At 43.3% G+C, this 18,833-nt stretch overlaps 1 protein-coding gene across 1 annotated transcript in view; it reads left to right on the plus strand.

Annotated features, from left to right (window-relative positions):
* EXOC4 (exocyst complex component 4) overlaps window positions 1-18,833 on the plus strand; it is a 752,259-nt gene that overhangs the window by 583,907 nt on the left and 149,519 nt on the right. Inside the window, exon 12 of the mRNA XM_039243428.1 lies at window positions 8,247-8,383. Within this exon, the coding sequence (XP_039099359.1) occupies window positions 8,247-8,383 (137 nt within the window). The remainder of the gene's footprint in view (window positions 1-8,246; window positions 8,384-18,833) is intronic.

Here is an 18,833-nt window from a genome sequence, read left to right on the forward strand (position 1 = left end):
TTGCTTCTTCCTCTAGACTTCTTCCATCTTCTGGATCCCATTTCCGTCTCTGCCACCTTTTTACTGCTATTCCCCTACAGTATCTTTTGCGCTTAACTGGCATCTTGGAATATCACTTGTGTCTTGTTCTAAATGATGTTATCCCGACTAGATTATTAGCACCCCCTGGAAAATAAGACCATGCTTTATATCAAGCATATTGCCTGGTACAAAAGAAGTACTCTAGCCACTAATGTTGTTATACTTCTGTGTCCCCCCCTAACATGTAGCACTCTCTTTTGCAGAATAACAACCCTAAGGTGCTTTTGAAGTTGTGTGTGTGTGTGTGTGTGTGTGTGTGTGTGTTGTCGGGGGGTGCTGGAGGTAAGGATATTTCTTATAAGTGCTAATGTTCACCTATCCATTGATATATTTTCGTTCTCCGGGTTCCATGACGTAGCAAGGGGAGTTGATAAACTGGACACAGAGTCATATTGATTTGAAGCATGTAAGGAACCAAAGATGTGCCCTCAGATCTCACCGTGGAATTAAGCACCACTTTTGTATATACTCCTTTCCCCGTTTCTGCTACATGGTTTTGTTTTGGATATGAAATCACAAACCCCTAAATAAACCTCGTAAAGAGCCAGCTGTGCTAATAAGGTATGTTAGGCACAGATTTCATTCAACCATAAGCGATCCGTTAGCCAAAATGTTGAGAAAATATTATTAGTAATTTACATCAGATATATTTTCTGAGCTATTCACTGGCAGATAAATTTTACAATCACTTGTGTGAATTCTGAAGGGATATAGTGTTTCTCGTTGCCCCAAATTTGACCTCATATTTTCTTCATTTAAGCCTATTTATAAATTATACTTCTCTTCAGCCTGCCAAATGGAATGAATTTCCCTGTTGGTTGTAGAAGTTTGTCTTTTCTCAAGAGTAGAACCTTTCGAAATTATCTTCCTACCCTTGGAAGGGATCATCTAATGATAAGTGACATCAGACAGGATTAATTTGTTGTACTTTCTTGCTGGAAAGGGTAAAAGGGATATTCAAAATATTTAGGTATTAAGTATGTATGTTATACAAAGACCCCCACCATCTGGCTTTGACTTCCCCTCACGGCTTTCCTGATCTACACACACACACACACGCACACACACACACACACACACCCACACACCCTTCAGTACAGCCATGAAGAACAACCTGCAGATCCCTGAAACCTACACCGCTTCACGTTCGTGCTGCCCTGTCTACCGGAAGTACTTTTTCCCCCATTTTTGTCAGTCTGTAAGTCCCTCTCCTTTGGAAGTCACTTCAGTTATAACTTCCTCTTTCCCACCACTCCCCACCCCCACCGCAGCCCAGTTAACTTTCCTTTTCTGTACCTCTGCTGTGCAGCATTCAGATGCCCAGGATCGTACCTATGAGACTTTTTGTCTTTATTCGTGAACTTGTCTCCTCCTACTAATATCTAAGACCGCCGGAGGGCGGGAACCTCGTTTCATCTAGCTTTTTATCTCCTGCTGTTAGCCTCCTATTTGGCCCAGAGAAAATATTTACTTAATAAACATGTATCTCTTTAATTAACTAAATTCCCTGCCCTGTCCCCAAACAGCTTCAGGTCCTTCCCAACAGCTGTCGTCTGGTGGTCTATGGTAGTACTGCCAGCAAAATTGCTACATCTTCACATTTTAAAAATGCGCCATAAGTGAAAACCACTATAATAGGATACTTACACACTCTCAGACAAGTTGATGAAGGGGTGCCTACCCATTTGTATAATGGTTGGACGCCATTGTTTAAAATTGAGATTTGGGGGACGCCTGGGTGGCTCAGTCGATTAAAGCATCTGACTTCGGCTCAGGTCATGAGCTCATGGTTTGGTTCATGGGTTTGAGCCCCACGTGGGGCTATCAGCACAGAGCCTGGAGCCTGCTTCAGATTCTGTGTCTCCCTGTCTCACTGTTCCTCCCCTGCTCACGCTCTCTCTCTCTCGCAAAAATAAATGAACATTAAAAAATTTTTTAAATATATAAATAAAATTGAGATCTAACATGTATGTCCACAACCACCACCTGGGAGCCCCTGCCGGTCAGTCCCTCCCTTTCCCCTTGCGAGGGTTTATTCATCTGAGTTCTCCAGAGAAACAGAACCAAAGGGGCAGGGGGTGGGGGAGGGAAGTGTTCTACTGGGGGTTGGAGAGAGTTTTTCCCATCCAACCACTAACCAAGGCCCGACCCTGCTTAGCTTCCGAGATCAGACGAGATTGGGCACGTCGAGGGTGGTATGGCCACAGACCGGAGAGAGTTTTTCTACAGGAGGGAGGTTTTAGCTGGGTTCTGAAAGATGAGGAAAAGTACAGGAGAGTAAGTAAGAAAGGAAGTAAGGGGGAAAGGAAGAAAGGAAGACAGGGGACAGAACTTTGCAGGGAGGGGCAGGGCCCTGAAACGGGAATGAAGATCATGAGAGGCCCCAGGTAGCTGGATCTCAAAGAAGCAAGGGGAAATGGTAGCCAGTGAGGCTGGAGGAGTAGACAGGAAGACTTTGCAGGTTGTCTGAAGAATGTGAGTCCTGGCACATTAAAGAGCTTTAAGTAGGTGAGAGATACAATCAGATATCACTTTGAATGTTTTCTTTTGACATCAAACTTACAAACTGCAAAGTGCACAAATCTTAAGTGTGAAAAGTTTTTATATATGTTTTTACTCACAGAGCAGCCACCCAATCAAGATATTTACAACAGCTAGACGGCTCTTGCCTCCTCAGTCAGGATCCACTCCCTCCAAGGGCAGCCTCTATTCTGACTTCTGTCACCAGAGATTACGTTTGCTTGTTTCTGAACTCCAATAATAACAGTCATGCGGTTGTCTTCCTTTGTGTCTGCTTTCACTTAGCACACGGTCTGTGAGATCCATCCATGCTATCACATGGAGTGGTGGCCCATCCTTTTTCTTTGCTCTGTAGTATTCCATTGTGTGAGTATATCCCACTGTATCTGTCCATTCAACTACTGATGCACATGACAGTCTCCCCCTTTTTTTGACTATTATAAATAAACCAGCTCTGAATCCATGTGTTCATGTCTTTTGATGGACGTAAGACTCCACATTTTTGTAGGAGACAAAACTTAACAAATCCTTGAGCTGGTGAGGTGGAGGATGATTTAGAAGAGAGGAGAAGTGCCATTTCCTCAGGTACCATCTCTCTGGATGCGTAGACTTTTACCATATAGCTTATTAAAGGAGCAGGCCCATTCAGAACACTCTAAACATCACACAAGTCAAAATATAGATTTAAAATGGCTTCCATCATTACTGTCATTAATGTAGTTATAATTGTTTATGGCCAGCTATCACTTGGAGCTGATAATAATTGGAAGGACGATATGGTATGACAAGCTTTACTGACTTGTAGTTGAAATGCCACAATAAACAGAAACATTACTGTCATCATCGAACATTTGTGAAGCCCCGTCGCTCCACAATTGCTAGTGTGTGTGTTCGTGTGTGTGTGGGGGGGGGGGGGGGTTGTGTCTGAAACAGTAGATGAAATCACTCAGTTCTCTCTCAAATTCTTCCTAAAGCAATTTTCAAGGACCTTAGGTTCTTTGTAGCATTTCTGAACCACCCCTGCTCCAAGAGCTAAAATGGCACCCCCACAGAGATTGCGTTCTCCAAACTGAAGTGTTTTGGTTTTGTTTTCCTGAATTGTGAATTTATTTATATTTGTTAAAACTTTAAAATCAGCACATTTCATTGCCTACATACTACGTTGCCACTACAGAAAATAACACAGTCAAGTGAAATTAGGAATGTTTTTTAGAGAAATCTAAAATCTTTAGTCACAATAACTATTGAGTCTTTAGAACCATGGGAACTAAGGTATAGTAATACAGTAATAAAGAGGCTGTGGTCTGACTCCATCTCACACAGCATGCTTCTAGCTCTCCATTTTGCATTATAAGTTTCCTGTAAATCTGTCTTTTCATTGCATTCTGAATGTACTATGCATTTTCATTAATTAATAAACATTTATTGAACACCTACAGTATGCCAGATATTTTGCTACTTGGTAGTAGATACGAAGGTATAGTCTTGATCAAAGGAATGTATGGTCTAGTGGAAGAGACAGTCAAGTGAACCAGTGGGTGCCACATTTGGCTTAGGGCTTAGGCTAATGTGCCCTGGTGTCCTGGTAGCACAGAGGAGGGGCATTAAATCAGAGCAGGTAGACTTTGAGCTGACTTTTCAGGGATTACAGACATGAGCTAGGAAGGCATTCCTGGCACAGAGATAGGAAGCTAAAGGCACAGAGGCAGGAAGAAGCCTAGTGCAGTCAAGGAATAACTAGTAGGTTAGTGTAGTTGGAGCACAGGGTTAGCGCGCTCAGTGGAGCCAGAGAGAAGGTTGGAGAAGGCAGGAGCCAGAGCTTCAAAGGTTGGGGGTGGAGGAAAGGACATGGGCTGAGAAGGAGGCTCAGATTCTCAGCCTTTTCCTAGCTGGACTTTTTATGGGTCCTCAAGTATGCCACTGGGCATAGTGTCCTCGTTTGTATAACCAGAGAGCTAGGAAGAGTCATTCCGAAACCTTGTTCCAGAAGCACCATTCCAGAAGATGTGAAAAGATCTGTGCTGTGCTATGAAAAATGTTTTCTGGGGGGCACCTTGGTGGCTTAATCAGTTAAGCATCTGACTTCGGCTCAGGTCATGATCTCACAGTTTGTGAATTCGAGCCCCACATCAGGCTCTGTGCTGACAGCTCAGAACCTGGAGCCTGCTTCGGATTCTGACTCCCTCTGTCTCTGCCCATTCCCGACTCATGCTCTGTTTCTCTCTCAAAAATAGATAAATATTTAAAAAATGGGGTTTTTTTTACTTAAATAATTAGGAGAACATTGAATACCACACACATTTGCCTCCTTAAGATTCACAATGAAATTAGCTTAGTAAAAGTTTCCAGAGTCCTTCAGTTGAAGAAACCACTTCCATTCTCTTTACCTCAGTAGTTTCCAGTTACTTGAACTTAGAGTCAGTTTTCTATAATATTAATATTGGCATCATACCTCAGAGCCCCATTTTGGCAAACAATGGACAAGGTCTTAAAGGTCCAATCATCATCACTCATTCATTAAAGTCTTTCAAAGCACAGAACTCAAGAACTAGCCCTTATATACCCTATTCTTGTTTGAGCCTGTTAGTGTATCCCTGTGAGAAACTTCAGTTATTTTTCATAGCAATGTTTTTTTTTTTATTGTGTCTCCTATCTTGGGACTTCTTTTTTCCTTTTCTCATTTTTCACGTCATGCCCAGACTTTATTACCTGGTAATAAGTTGCAAGAAATGAGAATTGAGTTGTTTCTAAACAAATATCAATCATTTGTGATATGTTTAGTAGAAATTATAATGAATATAATCAGAGTTTTACTTATTATAAAGCCATTATATTCAACATTGGCAAATCCCAAAATTAACAACAAGTCAATACATCATTTGAAATGCCAGCGAGATCCAATAAATAAAAACAGAATTGACCTTGTTAGAATTTTGATATTTTCAACATTTATCTGCTGGCACCCTGATTGAGAAATTGTAATAAATTCTTGAAAAATGGGAACTTTTTTCCCCTGTAAAAAATACCCATCATTTGGCAAATACAGTGTCATTTTCCTTGAAAAGAATGTGGTGATTGATTATCCAGAGTGCTACCATGACAAGGTAAACCAACCAAATAGCTGGAAAATTGTATGTAATCATACAGCATAACATAGGCTCTTTGTTGAGCACAATCATTAGAATTAAACTGTGGCATTCTAATCACTCCCTGTAGGTGCTTCCTATTTACCCCAAAACCTCTATCTCTGGGGGACGTGCCCATGTGCTTGCATTTTCCCCTTCCCCTCCCACCATCGCATAAACAAAGACCGACCGCACTGAACCCACCCAAAAGATTGCAGAATGCAAGGATGCCGGCTTCTGGCATCCCTTACCTCTTTGTGCCATTCAGAGAGGTTTATTTACAAGTGCTAATATTAACAACACTGTTTCTTTTATCAGTAGCATTGTCCTGCAGGTCCTGAGAAATTGCAAACAAGTGGGGCAGGGTTAGGATGGGAGATGAACAAAGGGAAATGAAGAAAGCCGGTCTTGCTCTTGAGAAGCTGGTATTCTCTAGTCAGGAAGACCAAACACACCTGAGATGACCTGAAAACAATTCTACATCTCTTCCTCTGTGTAAAAGCACCATGCACCAATTGAATACCCGGGTGGTGAAGGCCAGTAGAAGAGCCACCAAATTATCCTTGGTTATTAGAAGACTAAATTGAGTCCTAAGGAAGGAAGAGGCTACCCAAACCTGCCCCGAGTTAATTATCAATAGCTTAATTGGAAATAGAACCAAGCCCTTCTCCCAGTAAAGCCGAGCAATCCCCCAGTCCCCCTCTTCCCTACAGTGTTACACATGTTAAGCGGGCTTTGTTAGGATGGCTGAACTCCACTCTCCTTTATTAATTGCCATCTACGTGTTGTAGGCTACCCTGCGTTCTGAATCAGGATGAGGATTTTAGATTCTTCTGAGCAGCGTGGGGACATGTAGCTAAGCAGAATCAATTCCTGTCAGTCACACACAAATACAGAGGAACGGGATTATGGATCAGGGTGAAGCTGCAGTGCTTTAATCTTAAAATCAATACAGAAAAGGAAGTTGAACTTGTGGGGATTCTACAGAGACTGTAATTTGGTTTCCTGTGAGGTTTGTCTTCCAGAATATAACTGTTCCTTCCTTTTCACCTTCTGATTATTTTACCTTGGGGAGGGAGAGGTGCTGGGAGAAAGGACCAGAAGAAAAGAAACCTCTACTTATCTTGAGTACGTATGCACACGTGAGCTCGTAGCTCAAGCTGATCCTCTGTTGTATTGAGAAACGCTGTACACTTTTATCCATTCTTTTAATTTTTAGAAGAAAAAAAAATTAACCAAGACCCCTGAACCCCATTGTCTGCATGTAAGCAGACTAAAATGCCCTCAGTGTTTTCACGGGTCACTATCAGAGTAGGAAAAAAAATTTTTTTAATGTTTATTTTTATGGCCTGAGTCTAACCAGAACTTATATGGTTCTATGTAAATAAATACATCTTCAACAAACCAGTTATTGACCAAAGAATTCCAAGATGCTAAGCATGTGACTAGTATTTACTCCAGTGTCATTCCGCTCCTTTTGAAAGAGGCCTGAACTAATGGTTTAAACAACTCAGTCTTTTCTTAATTTGAGTTTTAGAGTTGATTGAATATGCCTCTTCTCAGAACACTGATTTGCTACACAGTACTGTCAGCATCTAGCTGTAAGATGGGCTTCTTATTTGTTTCTCTGGGATAGTTCTTTAATTCCGTTTTTAAAATAATGTCTGAGTCTGTTTGGACAGACTGCTTCTGCAGCAGCAACAACAATAGAAAATATCTGATCTAACAAAAAAATGGTTGGTCCACAGGCAGGGGAACTCCGGGCCAACTCTCAGACAGAATGGGGTAGTTAAAAGAGCAAAGCCTGCGGCCGGTCCCTTGTTCACTACCTTTTCTAAGCCTGTTTCTTCATCTTTAAACTGGGGATGATGGTGGGGCTCACCTGACAGGTAGGTACGTTGAGAAGATTAGGTGAGCTAAAGTATGTAGGGTGCCTCACACTGGACTTTCCACTTGTAAGAACCCAACAAGTGTTCATGATTCCCATGATTCATGTAAGCCTCGAGTGAGATAACATATGCTGTGTATGTGAAAACACTACAAGCTGTAAGGCACAATACAAATGTTAGTTGTTGTTCTTAATAGATTGAGGGTTGGGAACTTTGAAAACAAGTCATGGAGGGCATTTTCTTTGTGTTGCATTTCATAGGTCCCTAATCTCAAAGTAGAGCCCTGGAGGAGGAGGTAAAGCATTCTCCAACCGAATATGCATCTTCTTTCTTAAAAGCCATAGCCATGTCTTGTGGATGCCAAGAGGTCTTTGGAACTAGTCTGTCAGTCCCTGTCCTGTGTCCTTCCACAGAAAGCACTCTCTCAGGTGTTTCGGAAACCATCACCATGGAAGAGATGGATCGGGTTGTTTCAAATAGATACTTATAACGCAGGTTGCATCTTTCCAGGATGGCTCAAGTCTTAAATGATTGCTTCCTTTCAGTTGGCTTTCCTTGTCCTACACATGACTTGACATTAAAAAAAAAAAAAAAAAAAAAAACCCTCATGAATTTCTGTGTCCCCTCACAGAGCACAATCATCGTGGAGAAGACAGTACAGGACCTCATGAACCTGATGCACGACCTGAGCGCGTACTCGGACCAGTTCCTCAACATGGTGTGCGTGAAGCTCCAGGAATACAAGGACACGTGCACTGCGGCCTGCAGGTAGAGCTCGGGGTGGGAGCCACGCAAGGTCACATCAGAACCTGCCCATTGTTGTGCTGTGTGATACGGCTTTCGGAGCCTAATTTCTCCACCGATACAGAAAAGGACCAGTCTTTGCGTTTGTCAGGGGGCCAGACGAGAGCACGTGGTGCAGAAATAGTCTCCTAGATGCGTGTGTAGTCATACCAGCAGAGGGAAGGAGAGCGACCAAGGGACAGAGCCACTTAGGACTGCCATTGAGTGTCAGCCTTGATTTTCAGGAAAACCTAGAACCGTAAGATTTGCCTTCTTCAAGGAAATGCCAGATCGTATTTGTATCTCGGGATCCTAAGAGATCTTTAAAGTAAAGCAGGTTCAGACTCTTAGTAACCTTTATAATCTAGAATGTGATTTCTTCTTTGTTCTTAAATCTGTTTCTCCTGATGCTCAGCCTGTAGCCTTCCCACTCTCATGCAAGGACAGTTAGACTTGCTTCCAGCATCGGCAGAAATGAAGAACCATTGTTAATGAACTTGAAATCCTTCGTTCTGCCCTCTTCAGAAATCTCTTTGAGCTCATGGAAAAGATCATAGCACTTGCCATAACAAGCTAATAATAGGAACAAATTATGTTCTGGTTGACAAGACCTGAAACAATTAGGGAAGCAAAGAATGTATAATAAAATACTACATTTTATGTGATGTATAATTAGGGATAGATAGGAAAGTACAGTACATAACCAGGTACTCCTTACACACTACACACTGTCAGAGCAGAAGGAATGAAATGTGAGAGAGAAAAAGAGAGAAGGGGGGACTGGCCTGAGGAAAGACCTCCCAGGTGAGATGTGTGCTGCGTCTCAGAAAGACAGGAGATGAAGGGAGGTGGGCAGAATAAAGAAGGACATGGCGGGTACGCGGTGGAAACACCGACGTAGTTGCCTGATATTTCGGCAAAACCATGACCTTCCTTGTGGGGGACCCAAGGCTGGACACAGTGCTTCTTACTGCATCCTGTCGTTGCATTGGTCGGAGATTTCTGGAGCATTTATCAGATCCAAGACAGCCGAGTGTGCCGGGATAAAGTCAGTCCGTCAGTCCGGTTACATGCATTTGCCACCTTGGGAGAAGATAGAAAGGAAAGTCAGAGACAAAGGCATGAATGTCCATAGCATTAATTTTTGATAGAAAATTTGGTAAGACAGACGGACACGCGATAGGAGGAAGAAATGACTTGAGGACAGGAGCAGCTCGATGAAGGGTATGGAGTAGACCTTGTGAAGAGTGAGGAGTTAGACAGATTTTGGGCTGAAGCAGCTCCAGAAAGGGAGGAGCAAGAGTAATTTCAAGGAGGTGGGAAGAGTTGGAAAAGAAAGAAAAAATGATGAACGTTTGGGTTTTTGGAAAGGAAAGCCAAAATGAAGGATCTTGTTGAATGCCAAGATCAAGGAACTTGGCCTTGTAAACTTTTAGGTAGTGGGGTACCACTGAAGGGGAGTGAATGGAGAGTACCAGGCACAGACCTATGGGTCATGGAGATTTTCTGAGCTTTGTGTAAGATGGACTGAAAAGGCAAGAGTGTAGAGGTGGAGGGAGAGGGACAGATCAGGAGGTAACTAGGAGGTAAATTTGTAGCATTGTGGCCACCAGTCAGCTGTAGAGGGTAGAGAAATGCAGGAAGTAGTACCAGGGAAAATTAGCCTTATCTTTCCTATGCTGTATTTGTAGGGAATTTTTTTTTAACTTGAATTCAAGAGCTCACATTTACCCATTAAATTTAATGCTATTTTTAGCCCAACGCTTCAGACTTTTGAGATATTTTTGAATCCTCATCCTGTCATCAGAAAATCTTAGCTTTTCCCCAAATTCCATGCCATTCTTGATTTTTGTGAGCAATCTTTCAGTTTCTTTATGTACGCCATTTAGAAAAACGTTCAACAGGACAGGGCTAAGTTGAGAATTCGGGGGGCATGCCTCTCGAGACTTCCTTTGAGATTCCCGTGTAATATTACTCAGTGCATCAGGAGTTCATGTGTTTTTTTTAAACTGTGAACCCAGACTCTACCTCGAGAACAGGGCTTGGGACCTACATCGGAATGCCAACTGTTTCACTTGTTATATGACCTTGAACAGGTACTCAGCTTGTCTGTGCCTTACTTTTCTCATCTGCAGAAAAACGAGATAGTAATAGCTCTTCCCTCATAGGGTTGTTTTGAAAATGTTAGTCTTCTAGACATGTTTTTAGCAAAATCGTAAGCTTCTCCCCAAAATGATTAGCCGCGATTCTGATGATGACAAACATCACCTTTATCACTATCCATGACAGTCCCTCCTGTATTTTATTATCTGCCCTATAAGAGACTGTTAGATTTCTTGCTGGTGTCTTTCCAGTCCTAATCGTTATAATCAGCTCCCCCAGCTTTGGTACCCCTGATGGGCATGTACAAGTCCACGAAGGACCGCACTAGGTATTTGTTCAGGAACTCTCCCAGCCTTTCACTTTCAGGACCCACTGGTCCCTGCCCTGCTGAATCTTTGTTAAGAACCCTCGTCTTGGACAGCTTACAGGGTACCCTTGGAAACGAGGTCTCTTGACCTTGAGCCAAATTTACCATTTCTTCCTTTAAGTCAATGAGTTAGGAGAGGAACAAAGTCAGTGTGACATGTACATTGTGAGGTCTTCTTGTCTCCTCGTGAGTACCACTTCCTAATTGTTCACAAGCCATCTTCAATAACCTGTTCTAGAACTTCGCCTGTAACGCCAAACTCAGCCAATCTCTGAAATTTACCTTCTTTTCTTTTAGGAACATCAGGGCGTTTGCTCTCAGGCACTTTTCACTGTCTGCCGGGATACCTCTAGGATTATCAGGAATGGTTCTGCGATTCTCTGCTCTGAATTATTTCTGTGCCCCAAGGTCCTTGCCTAAATGTATTAAACCTGTCAGAATATTCTTTCATTTCAGTGACTTGACACAGTTGGCTACTCGATCCTTAAAACAGTATGTTGGTTTCCAGGATTTCATGCATCCCGCAAATGTTTATTGAGTACTTCTGTAAGACTTTGTAGATACAGCAGTGAACTAAGAGACAAAATGCTGCATTCATGGGGTTTACGTTCTGTTGGAGATGGAAGAGAGGAGATACACAATAAATATAATGCATAAACAAAGACTTTTAAAACAGTAAATACTGTCAGGGGGGAATGAAATAGGGTGAATAGGTTCTGGAGTATAGGAGAAGGAGCCTGTAATTTGAAATAGGGCGCTCCAGAGGGCCCGCTCAAGTTGAAGTTCAAGAAGAGGCTCAAAGGAATTTTGGAAGTGAGATAAAGTATGTGGAAAGGGTGCCTTGGTAGAAGGCAAAGGCCCTAAGGCAGGACTCTGCATGACCCTTTTCAGGGAGGCCACTGTGGTTGGAGTATATTAGGAAGACATCCGGAAGAGAGCAGAGGGCCACACCATGGAAGGCCTTGTAGGCCATGGGAGGGATGCTGAGTTCAACAGTGAGTGAAAGGGGAGCCGCTGCAGGAATTGTGTCTCGGGCCAGCATGATATGACCTATGTTGTAAAATGTAAGCGTTGAGAATGAGTTATAAGGGCCCAAGCGTGGAAGCAGGGGACCCCAGGAGGGCTGCTGTGGCGATCCAGGTGAGAAACGAAGACCATCTCCTGCTGGTCGGTAGTAGCAGAGACGGTGAGAACTGGTTGACTTCTGTATATATTTGGGAGGGCCAGCCTGCACGATCCGCTGCCTGATTAGGTAGAGAGTGAGAGAAAGAAAGGTGTCAAAAATGACTCCTAGGATTTTTTCTTTGAGTGACGAAAAGATGGAGTTGCCGGCTCTTGAGAAGGAGGACCCTGCAGGTGTGCAAGCAAGCAGATGAGGAATTCAATTTGGGGGGTCTCGGGGCTCCTGGGTGGCCCAGTCGGTTAACCGTCTGACTTCAACATATAAATAGTAGCTATAAATGGTATTTAAAACCCTGGACAGGGGCACCTGGGTGGCTCAGTCGGTTAAGCGTCCAACGTCAGCTCAGGTCATGATCTCACGGCTCGTGGGTTCGAGCTCTACGTCGGGCTCTGTGCTGACAGCTAGCTCAGAGCCTGGAGCCTGCTTCAGATTCTGTGTCTCCCTCTCTCTCTGCTCCCCTGCTCACACTGTGTCTCTCTCTCTCTCCCTCTCAGAAATACATAAAAACATCAAAAAAATTTTTTTAAATAAAAATAAATAAAAAACTAAAAAAAATAATAAAACCCTGGACAGGAGCCAGTGCAAACATGACAAGGAAGAGAACTATGGATTTGAAGAAGTTGCGAAAAGAGGAGAAACCAGCAAAGCCGACTGAGAAGCGGCCCTCAGTGAAGTAGGAGGAAAAGTCAGAGAGCGGAGTGTCCCAGAAACCAAGGAAAGAAGCAGGGTGGGGGCAGTGATCAGCATTCAGTCAGCATCACTGAGCAGTGACTGAGTGACCAATTTAGCAGCATGGAGGTCATTGGGGATCGTCATGAGAGCAGTTTCTGAGGACCAGAAAGAGCACACCATTCCAGGGCATGTGGCCAGGAGGGGTACCACAGTGGGGCAGGCTCCGGGGGGAAGGAATCAAGATGCTCCTGACGACCACGACACATCAGGAACCAAAAGCAGTAGCTGTGTTCCCAGAAGTAGTGTAGTGGAGACACGGTTGGGTGTATGTCCCAGTCGGGTCCTTGCATACGAAGGTATTATCTGTAATGACCTGCCACCGTTGCTGAATTACAGGCTTGTGATGAATTATCTCAGGGATGAGCATAGTAATTCTGTGAATCTTTGAAGGGGGAAAAATAGAAAATCATTTATATGCCTGTTACTCCACAACACACTCTCTTCTTCACACACACACACATATACACACACACACACACACACACAAACACACACACCATATATCCTCCCACAATGCCTGTTGCCTATCGCTTAATCAGGTTTTTCAAAACCAGAAAGAAAGTGTTTTCTTATTGTGTGACTCTGAAGATGCAAAGTGTCCTTACTTCCTCTCTTCCCATTTATTGCCCTCCCCCGATTGGCACCTGCTGAGGAGTAATTAGGGCAGTCCTAATTTGGACAGCCAAATCCTGATTACAGTGAGAGGAAAAACAGGAAATGTTCTAGTTTTGCTGCCAGCAAATGACTGACTTAAATAGAAAGCCATATACAATTCAAATGATCCAAAATGATATAACATTGGGGAAGGAGGAAGGGAACAGGGAAGCATGGCAATCTGATTCTTTCTTCACAGAGATTTTTTACAGAAACGATCGAATCCACAAGCCCACAATGCCCTCTGCTGAGAGCTAGCTTGTTTTCTGAGTATACCGAGAGAACCTGAGCGTCCCCTGGGAGTTGAGAGATCTGAGGGAAGGTCAGAGACATCTCACCTTTCTGTGAGCACCTCGCTCTGAAGAGAAAGACTGTACCGTCTAATGATGTCATGTTACATGCTTTGGATAAAGAGAGGTTTCCTAAAAGGGTAATGAGGACTAGGAGTCTTCTCCTTAATTAGTCACACCCCTTGGGGCTCGGAGGAAAACTCAGCTGTAAATTCTCCACTGCAGTATTCGCAGTCAAGCAGTCAGTCCATTAGTCTCCTATTTCCAAGCTGAGCACCTTTCTCCCTCAGCTTATCCTTTGTCCTAGAGCACCATCAGCAGCTTAGGTGTCCCCAAATCGTCATCTAAGGATTGGAAATCACAGGTTGGTTTGTTTGTTTTTTTAAGTTTCTGCCTATTTCAATTCAACATCAGTTCATTAAAAAAAAATTTTTTTTGCCCCTTCTGCATTGGTTTGGGTCTGGTAGAGAGTACAAATAAAATATCATCTTATCTTTGCGGCTCTGTCGATACAAGGCACAAGCATGTTTTGATCAGAAGAAGGCATAACCATCCGCGGGGCTTACAGAAAACCGAGAACTCACGGCAGAGCATGAAGGAAGAGTGATGTGGGGATAAACTTGCAGTCGCTGATGGCAGAAGCCAGGTCTGGCATAGGGCCGGCAACAGATTGGCTCTCGGTATGTTTGCCGAATGAAGGAGGAGCTTCCTCACAGACTTAACAGGATAAGCAAGCAGTTGGGGTAGCATAGGTGGATGTGATGTGTGGGGGAGAGGTTGAGAAGTCAGAATGAGCAGGTGGATAGCTTGGTGGGGTAGGAATGGGCGGGATAGAGAGTTCTGAAAACTTTCCGTATTAAGGGAAGGAATTCTATCATAGGTTTTGGTGAGGACGGTGACCTCCCTTCTCTGTGATCCAAGTGGTGTTCTAAGATCTCAGTGGCCTCATTGTGCAGAACAGCAGAAACTAGACACCAGGGCCTGTGGGGTGTCTTGAAGCCCTAGGGTTTCCTGTGTAGCCAGACGCCAGGGTTCTGCGGGACTTAGAGCCTGGCTGAACTTGCCTTGCTGCGTTCATAACTGGCCAAGGTCACAGGGAGTGGGGGGTCAGAGCGCATGCACTAGAAGCCAAGTCTGTCTGGCTTAAAGATCAAAGAGGCAGTTTTGAAAACCTAAACTAACTTTGAACCTCAGACGAGCCAAGGAAACCCTGCAAACTCCATGCAAGCTTGTCTTCAGGTTTGCCTCTTGAAACTGTGTTATATGCCTCACCCCCTTGGCTTACGTCACCCTGATATACTCATTTGTATTAAATATTGAGGAGATACAAAGAACACTTATAAAATATGTAAACTATCTGGTTCATAGAGAGCACTCAGCAAATGAGAGCTTTTATTTCCTCCTATAATTTATTATGCATAACTATTCTGGCATCCCATTATATTGCAATTTAAACATTTTTTTATTACGCATTATCTGACCAATTATTGGCACACATGCCTTTCTCTCTCAGAATCATTGTGGATTCACATCAGACTTATTTGGGGAGATTTCAAAGCACCCATACTGGATTTCCCACAGTACGGCCCCCTGAGTGATGGGCCTGGGCAAAAGTAGTATAAAATGTCCCAAAAGTGGGGCACTTGAGTGGCTCAGTCGGTTAAGGGACTTCGGCTCAGGTCCTGATCTCATGGTTGGTGAGTTCAAGCCCCACATCAGGCTCTGAGCTGATAGCTCGGATTCTGCTTCGGATTTTGTGTCTCCTTCTCTCTCTGCCCCTCCCCCGCTCAAGCACGCGTGCTCTCTCTCTCTCTCTCTCTCTCTCTCTCAAATAAATAATAAACATTAAAAATAAAATTTTTTAATGTCCCAAAAGTGATTCTCATGGGACTTACTCATCTAAAGTTTGAGAATCTAGAAGGAAATTATTTTGTCTTTTTCCATGTAATTATCTCCAACTTTTAGCATGATGTCTGTATATAGGCCCCGCCCTCATGTTTCCTGATCACATGAATGACCTTCCTCAGCCTTCCGAGTGTGCATCAGCTGGTACAGATACCGCCCACACAGCCAGGCACCTACAGATTCCAGAGCAAGCAGCCAATCGTAATTTCTCCCAAGTAACTCAGTCAACCATGATCAGATAGGAGTCTCTTGTAGTAACTTTGCTACAAAGGAATAATGGCCTTGACAGAAATGGAATCCTACTCAGGAAAGGACACTGTCACTGTGTAAGGGACTGTCAACCATTAACTCGTCTCCTGAGTGTCCACAGTCCTGAAGATGAGACTCCCCCAGCCCGACCGATAAGAAAACGGACTCGTCTAAGGTCACAGGGTGTGTGGGTGGTTGTACATGTGCTACAAGCCAAGTCTGTTTGACTCTAAAGCCCAGAGAAGAGACAGTAGAGCTAAAGAGGAAATGGGAAAAGTGAGAAATGTTTCAGATGGTTCAGAGACAGTCGATACCGGCCCAATTCAGGCTCTGCCCTCACCAGACACTTGATCCTGAGCAGGCCTTGGTAGTTCATTTCTCAAATGGGAATAATCACAATGCCTATCACGTGGGATTGTTACTAGGATTCCCAGAGGTGGTACATGTAAAGTGTATAGGAGAATGCCTAGTTCACTGTAAATGTTCAGGTGTCAGCTGACAGTTATTGCTGCTGGCATTTTTGTAATTGACTTTTAAATTAATTCACTGATAATATTATTCACTTAATAAGATGGCAAAAGAAAAATATTTTTATAACATCTATTATTTCCCTGGTGTTTTGTCCTTTGGTGGTATCATCCATTCATTCATATATCCGTTGCTTTATCTATTCCACAGTTACTTGTGAAGCACTCTTAGAGCCAGCATTATTCTGGATCTAAGAGCATAGAAGTGAATAAAACAGGCAAGGTCCTGCCTTCATGGGTTTTACACCCACATGGAGGACACAGAATACAAACAAGTAACAAACACAACAAATTTCTTAGAAATAAGGGTGAGGGAGGGGCGCCTGGGTGGCTTAGTCGGTTAAGCGTCCGACTTTCGCTTAGGTCATGATCTCGCGGTTCGTGGGTTCGAGCCCCGCGTCAAGCTCTGTGCTGACTGCCAGCTCAGAGCCTGGAGCCTGTTTCAGTCTGTGACTCCCTCTCTCTCTGACCTTCCCCTGCTCACGCTGTCTCTCTCTCTCTCTCCTAGAAATAAATAAAACATTAAAAAAAAAAAAAAAAGAAAGAAGGGTGAGGGAAAGACCTTGCCAAGGACCTTGATGTCTGAGCTAAATTCTAAAGGTTGAGAAGGAGCCATGTGGTGACATGGGGAAGAGCATTCCAGGCAGAGGAGGGAGCAGGTATGAAAATGGCAAGAGGCCTAAAGACTAAGTGCATTAAGCTTAGTGTTCCTGGGATAGAGGGGGAGAGAAGTGAATAGTGAGTTGGGGTGGACAGGTGCAGGGGTCAGATCGTTTAGGTCATTTCTGGCTACATGTTAGAATTACGTGAGAGCTCAAAGCTATCCATGCTGAGCCCCACTTCAGAGTGTAATTGATATATTTTAAAAATGCACACCAAGTGTTTTAATGTGCACCAGAATTAAGGACCATCGACAAAGGATCTAAAGGCCAGGGAATTTGAGTTTCATTCTAAATGCAATAGGATAACCTGCATTTAGGGTTGAACTAGGCAGTTGCCTGGTCGAATGTCTTTCCATAAAGATCTTAAGGATATTCATATTTATATTTGCTTATCAGGAGAAAAATCTGAACACTGACAGTTGAGACATTTTATATTAATTTTTGGTCCTCTGTTACAATATAATTATTTTCTTCTTGGCCCTTTAAAATATTAGTTATGACCCTTCCTATGAGAACTTGTCTATTTAAAGGTTGCTACTCAGTTATGCCCAAGAGTTACCTTCTATAAACTCTCAAATTTCAAATCCTTTTTCTGAGCTATTTCTGTTTCCCGTGAGCCAGTCTCCAGAGTACTCAGATGTCTCTGAAGTTGTGATTCCTGAGTAGAAATCCATGCTGTTATAAAGCTCTCTGACCAGCATTGAGTGTAATATAAAAATAGCCTAATGTCTCTCCGCTTTTTTCCTACTTCTTCTGCCCCATCTCCTCTTAAGGGATCTCAGGGGTTTGTGTTTGTGTTTGTTTCAATTAGAGGCACGGCACCACTGGTTCCTTTTGCATCGCTCATTGTCATTACCACTGTGTCGCTGGGCATTGCATTACGGTGTGGCCTGCCACAGGTCCGGTCATTCGCAGTTGAGAATCCACTACAGCACCTCAGTTTGAACCATCTTTGTCCACGGTTCATCCATCTCGTGTGGCTCCTCGTTTCTGAAGTATCTGAAAGATTCAGTCTGGGAAAGTAAACCCCGTGCCCCGGCTGTCACCAAACAGTAGAATCCAATTAGCCCCACCTGCCCCTGGTTGTTTACCTAATGAAAGACTCAGCCTCCCAGCTGTGTCCAGGGACCAGTCACACTTGCACTTCCCAACTGTTCCAGAGAGGAAGCAGTGCACATCAGAGCCAGTCAACACCAGCAGATGTTTTCTGAATGAAATTCACTCAACTGTGTCTAGAGGGTGGACCCTACTCATGGCAGCCTTATCACCTGCTCCAAGAGGTATACCTATTTTCCTCTTCCTCCTGGGATCAGGGACAGATAGGTACACAGATGGCTCTGTCTGTGGCCCATTGAGCTGTGAATTAATTAGTAGATTATGGTTCTGGTAGCGGTGATTAACCCTACTCCTCTTGTGGAATAATTGTTGGAAATTTAGCTCGTCTTTTTTGAGGCTATTTGGATAGGTCCTGGAATTTTGTAGCCCACACAATCCAGCTTATCACAAAATTATAAACTAATAAATGCAATTGGTTAGGTTGGAAGCTTTGCCATTTGAATTAAAAACTCCCTCCAGGGTATTTGAATGTTGCAAATCATTGCCAGTATTTCAAATTAGAATAGTTTGGCATTTGGGATTGATCTTCATTCCAGTATGAATTAATCATTTATTATTGAGAGCAGTATATAGGTAAGCGTCTTAGTTCTTTTAGATTACTGTTTTTTTTTTAATAAAATAGGATCTATAAATATTGGTGAAGCCAG

This window comes from Hyaena hyaena, unplaced genomic scaffold (genome assembly GCF_003009895.1).
Source record: "Hyaena hyaena isolate Hyena2069 unplaced genomic scaffold, ASM300989v1 scaffold_8, whole genome shotgun sequence".
NCBI lineage: Eukaryota > Metazoa > Chordata > Mammalia > Carnivora > Hyaenidae > Hyaena > Hyaena hyaena.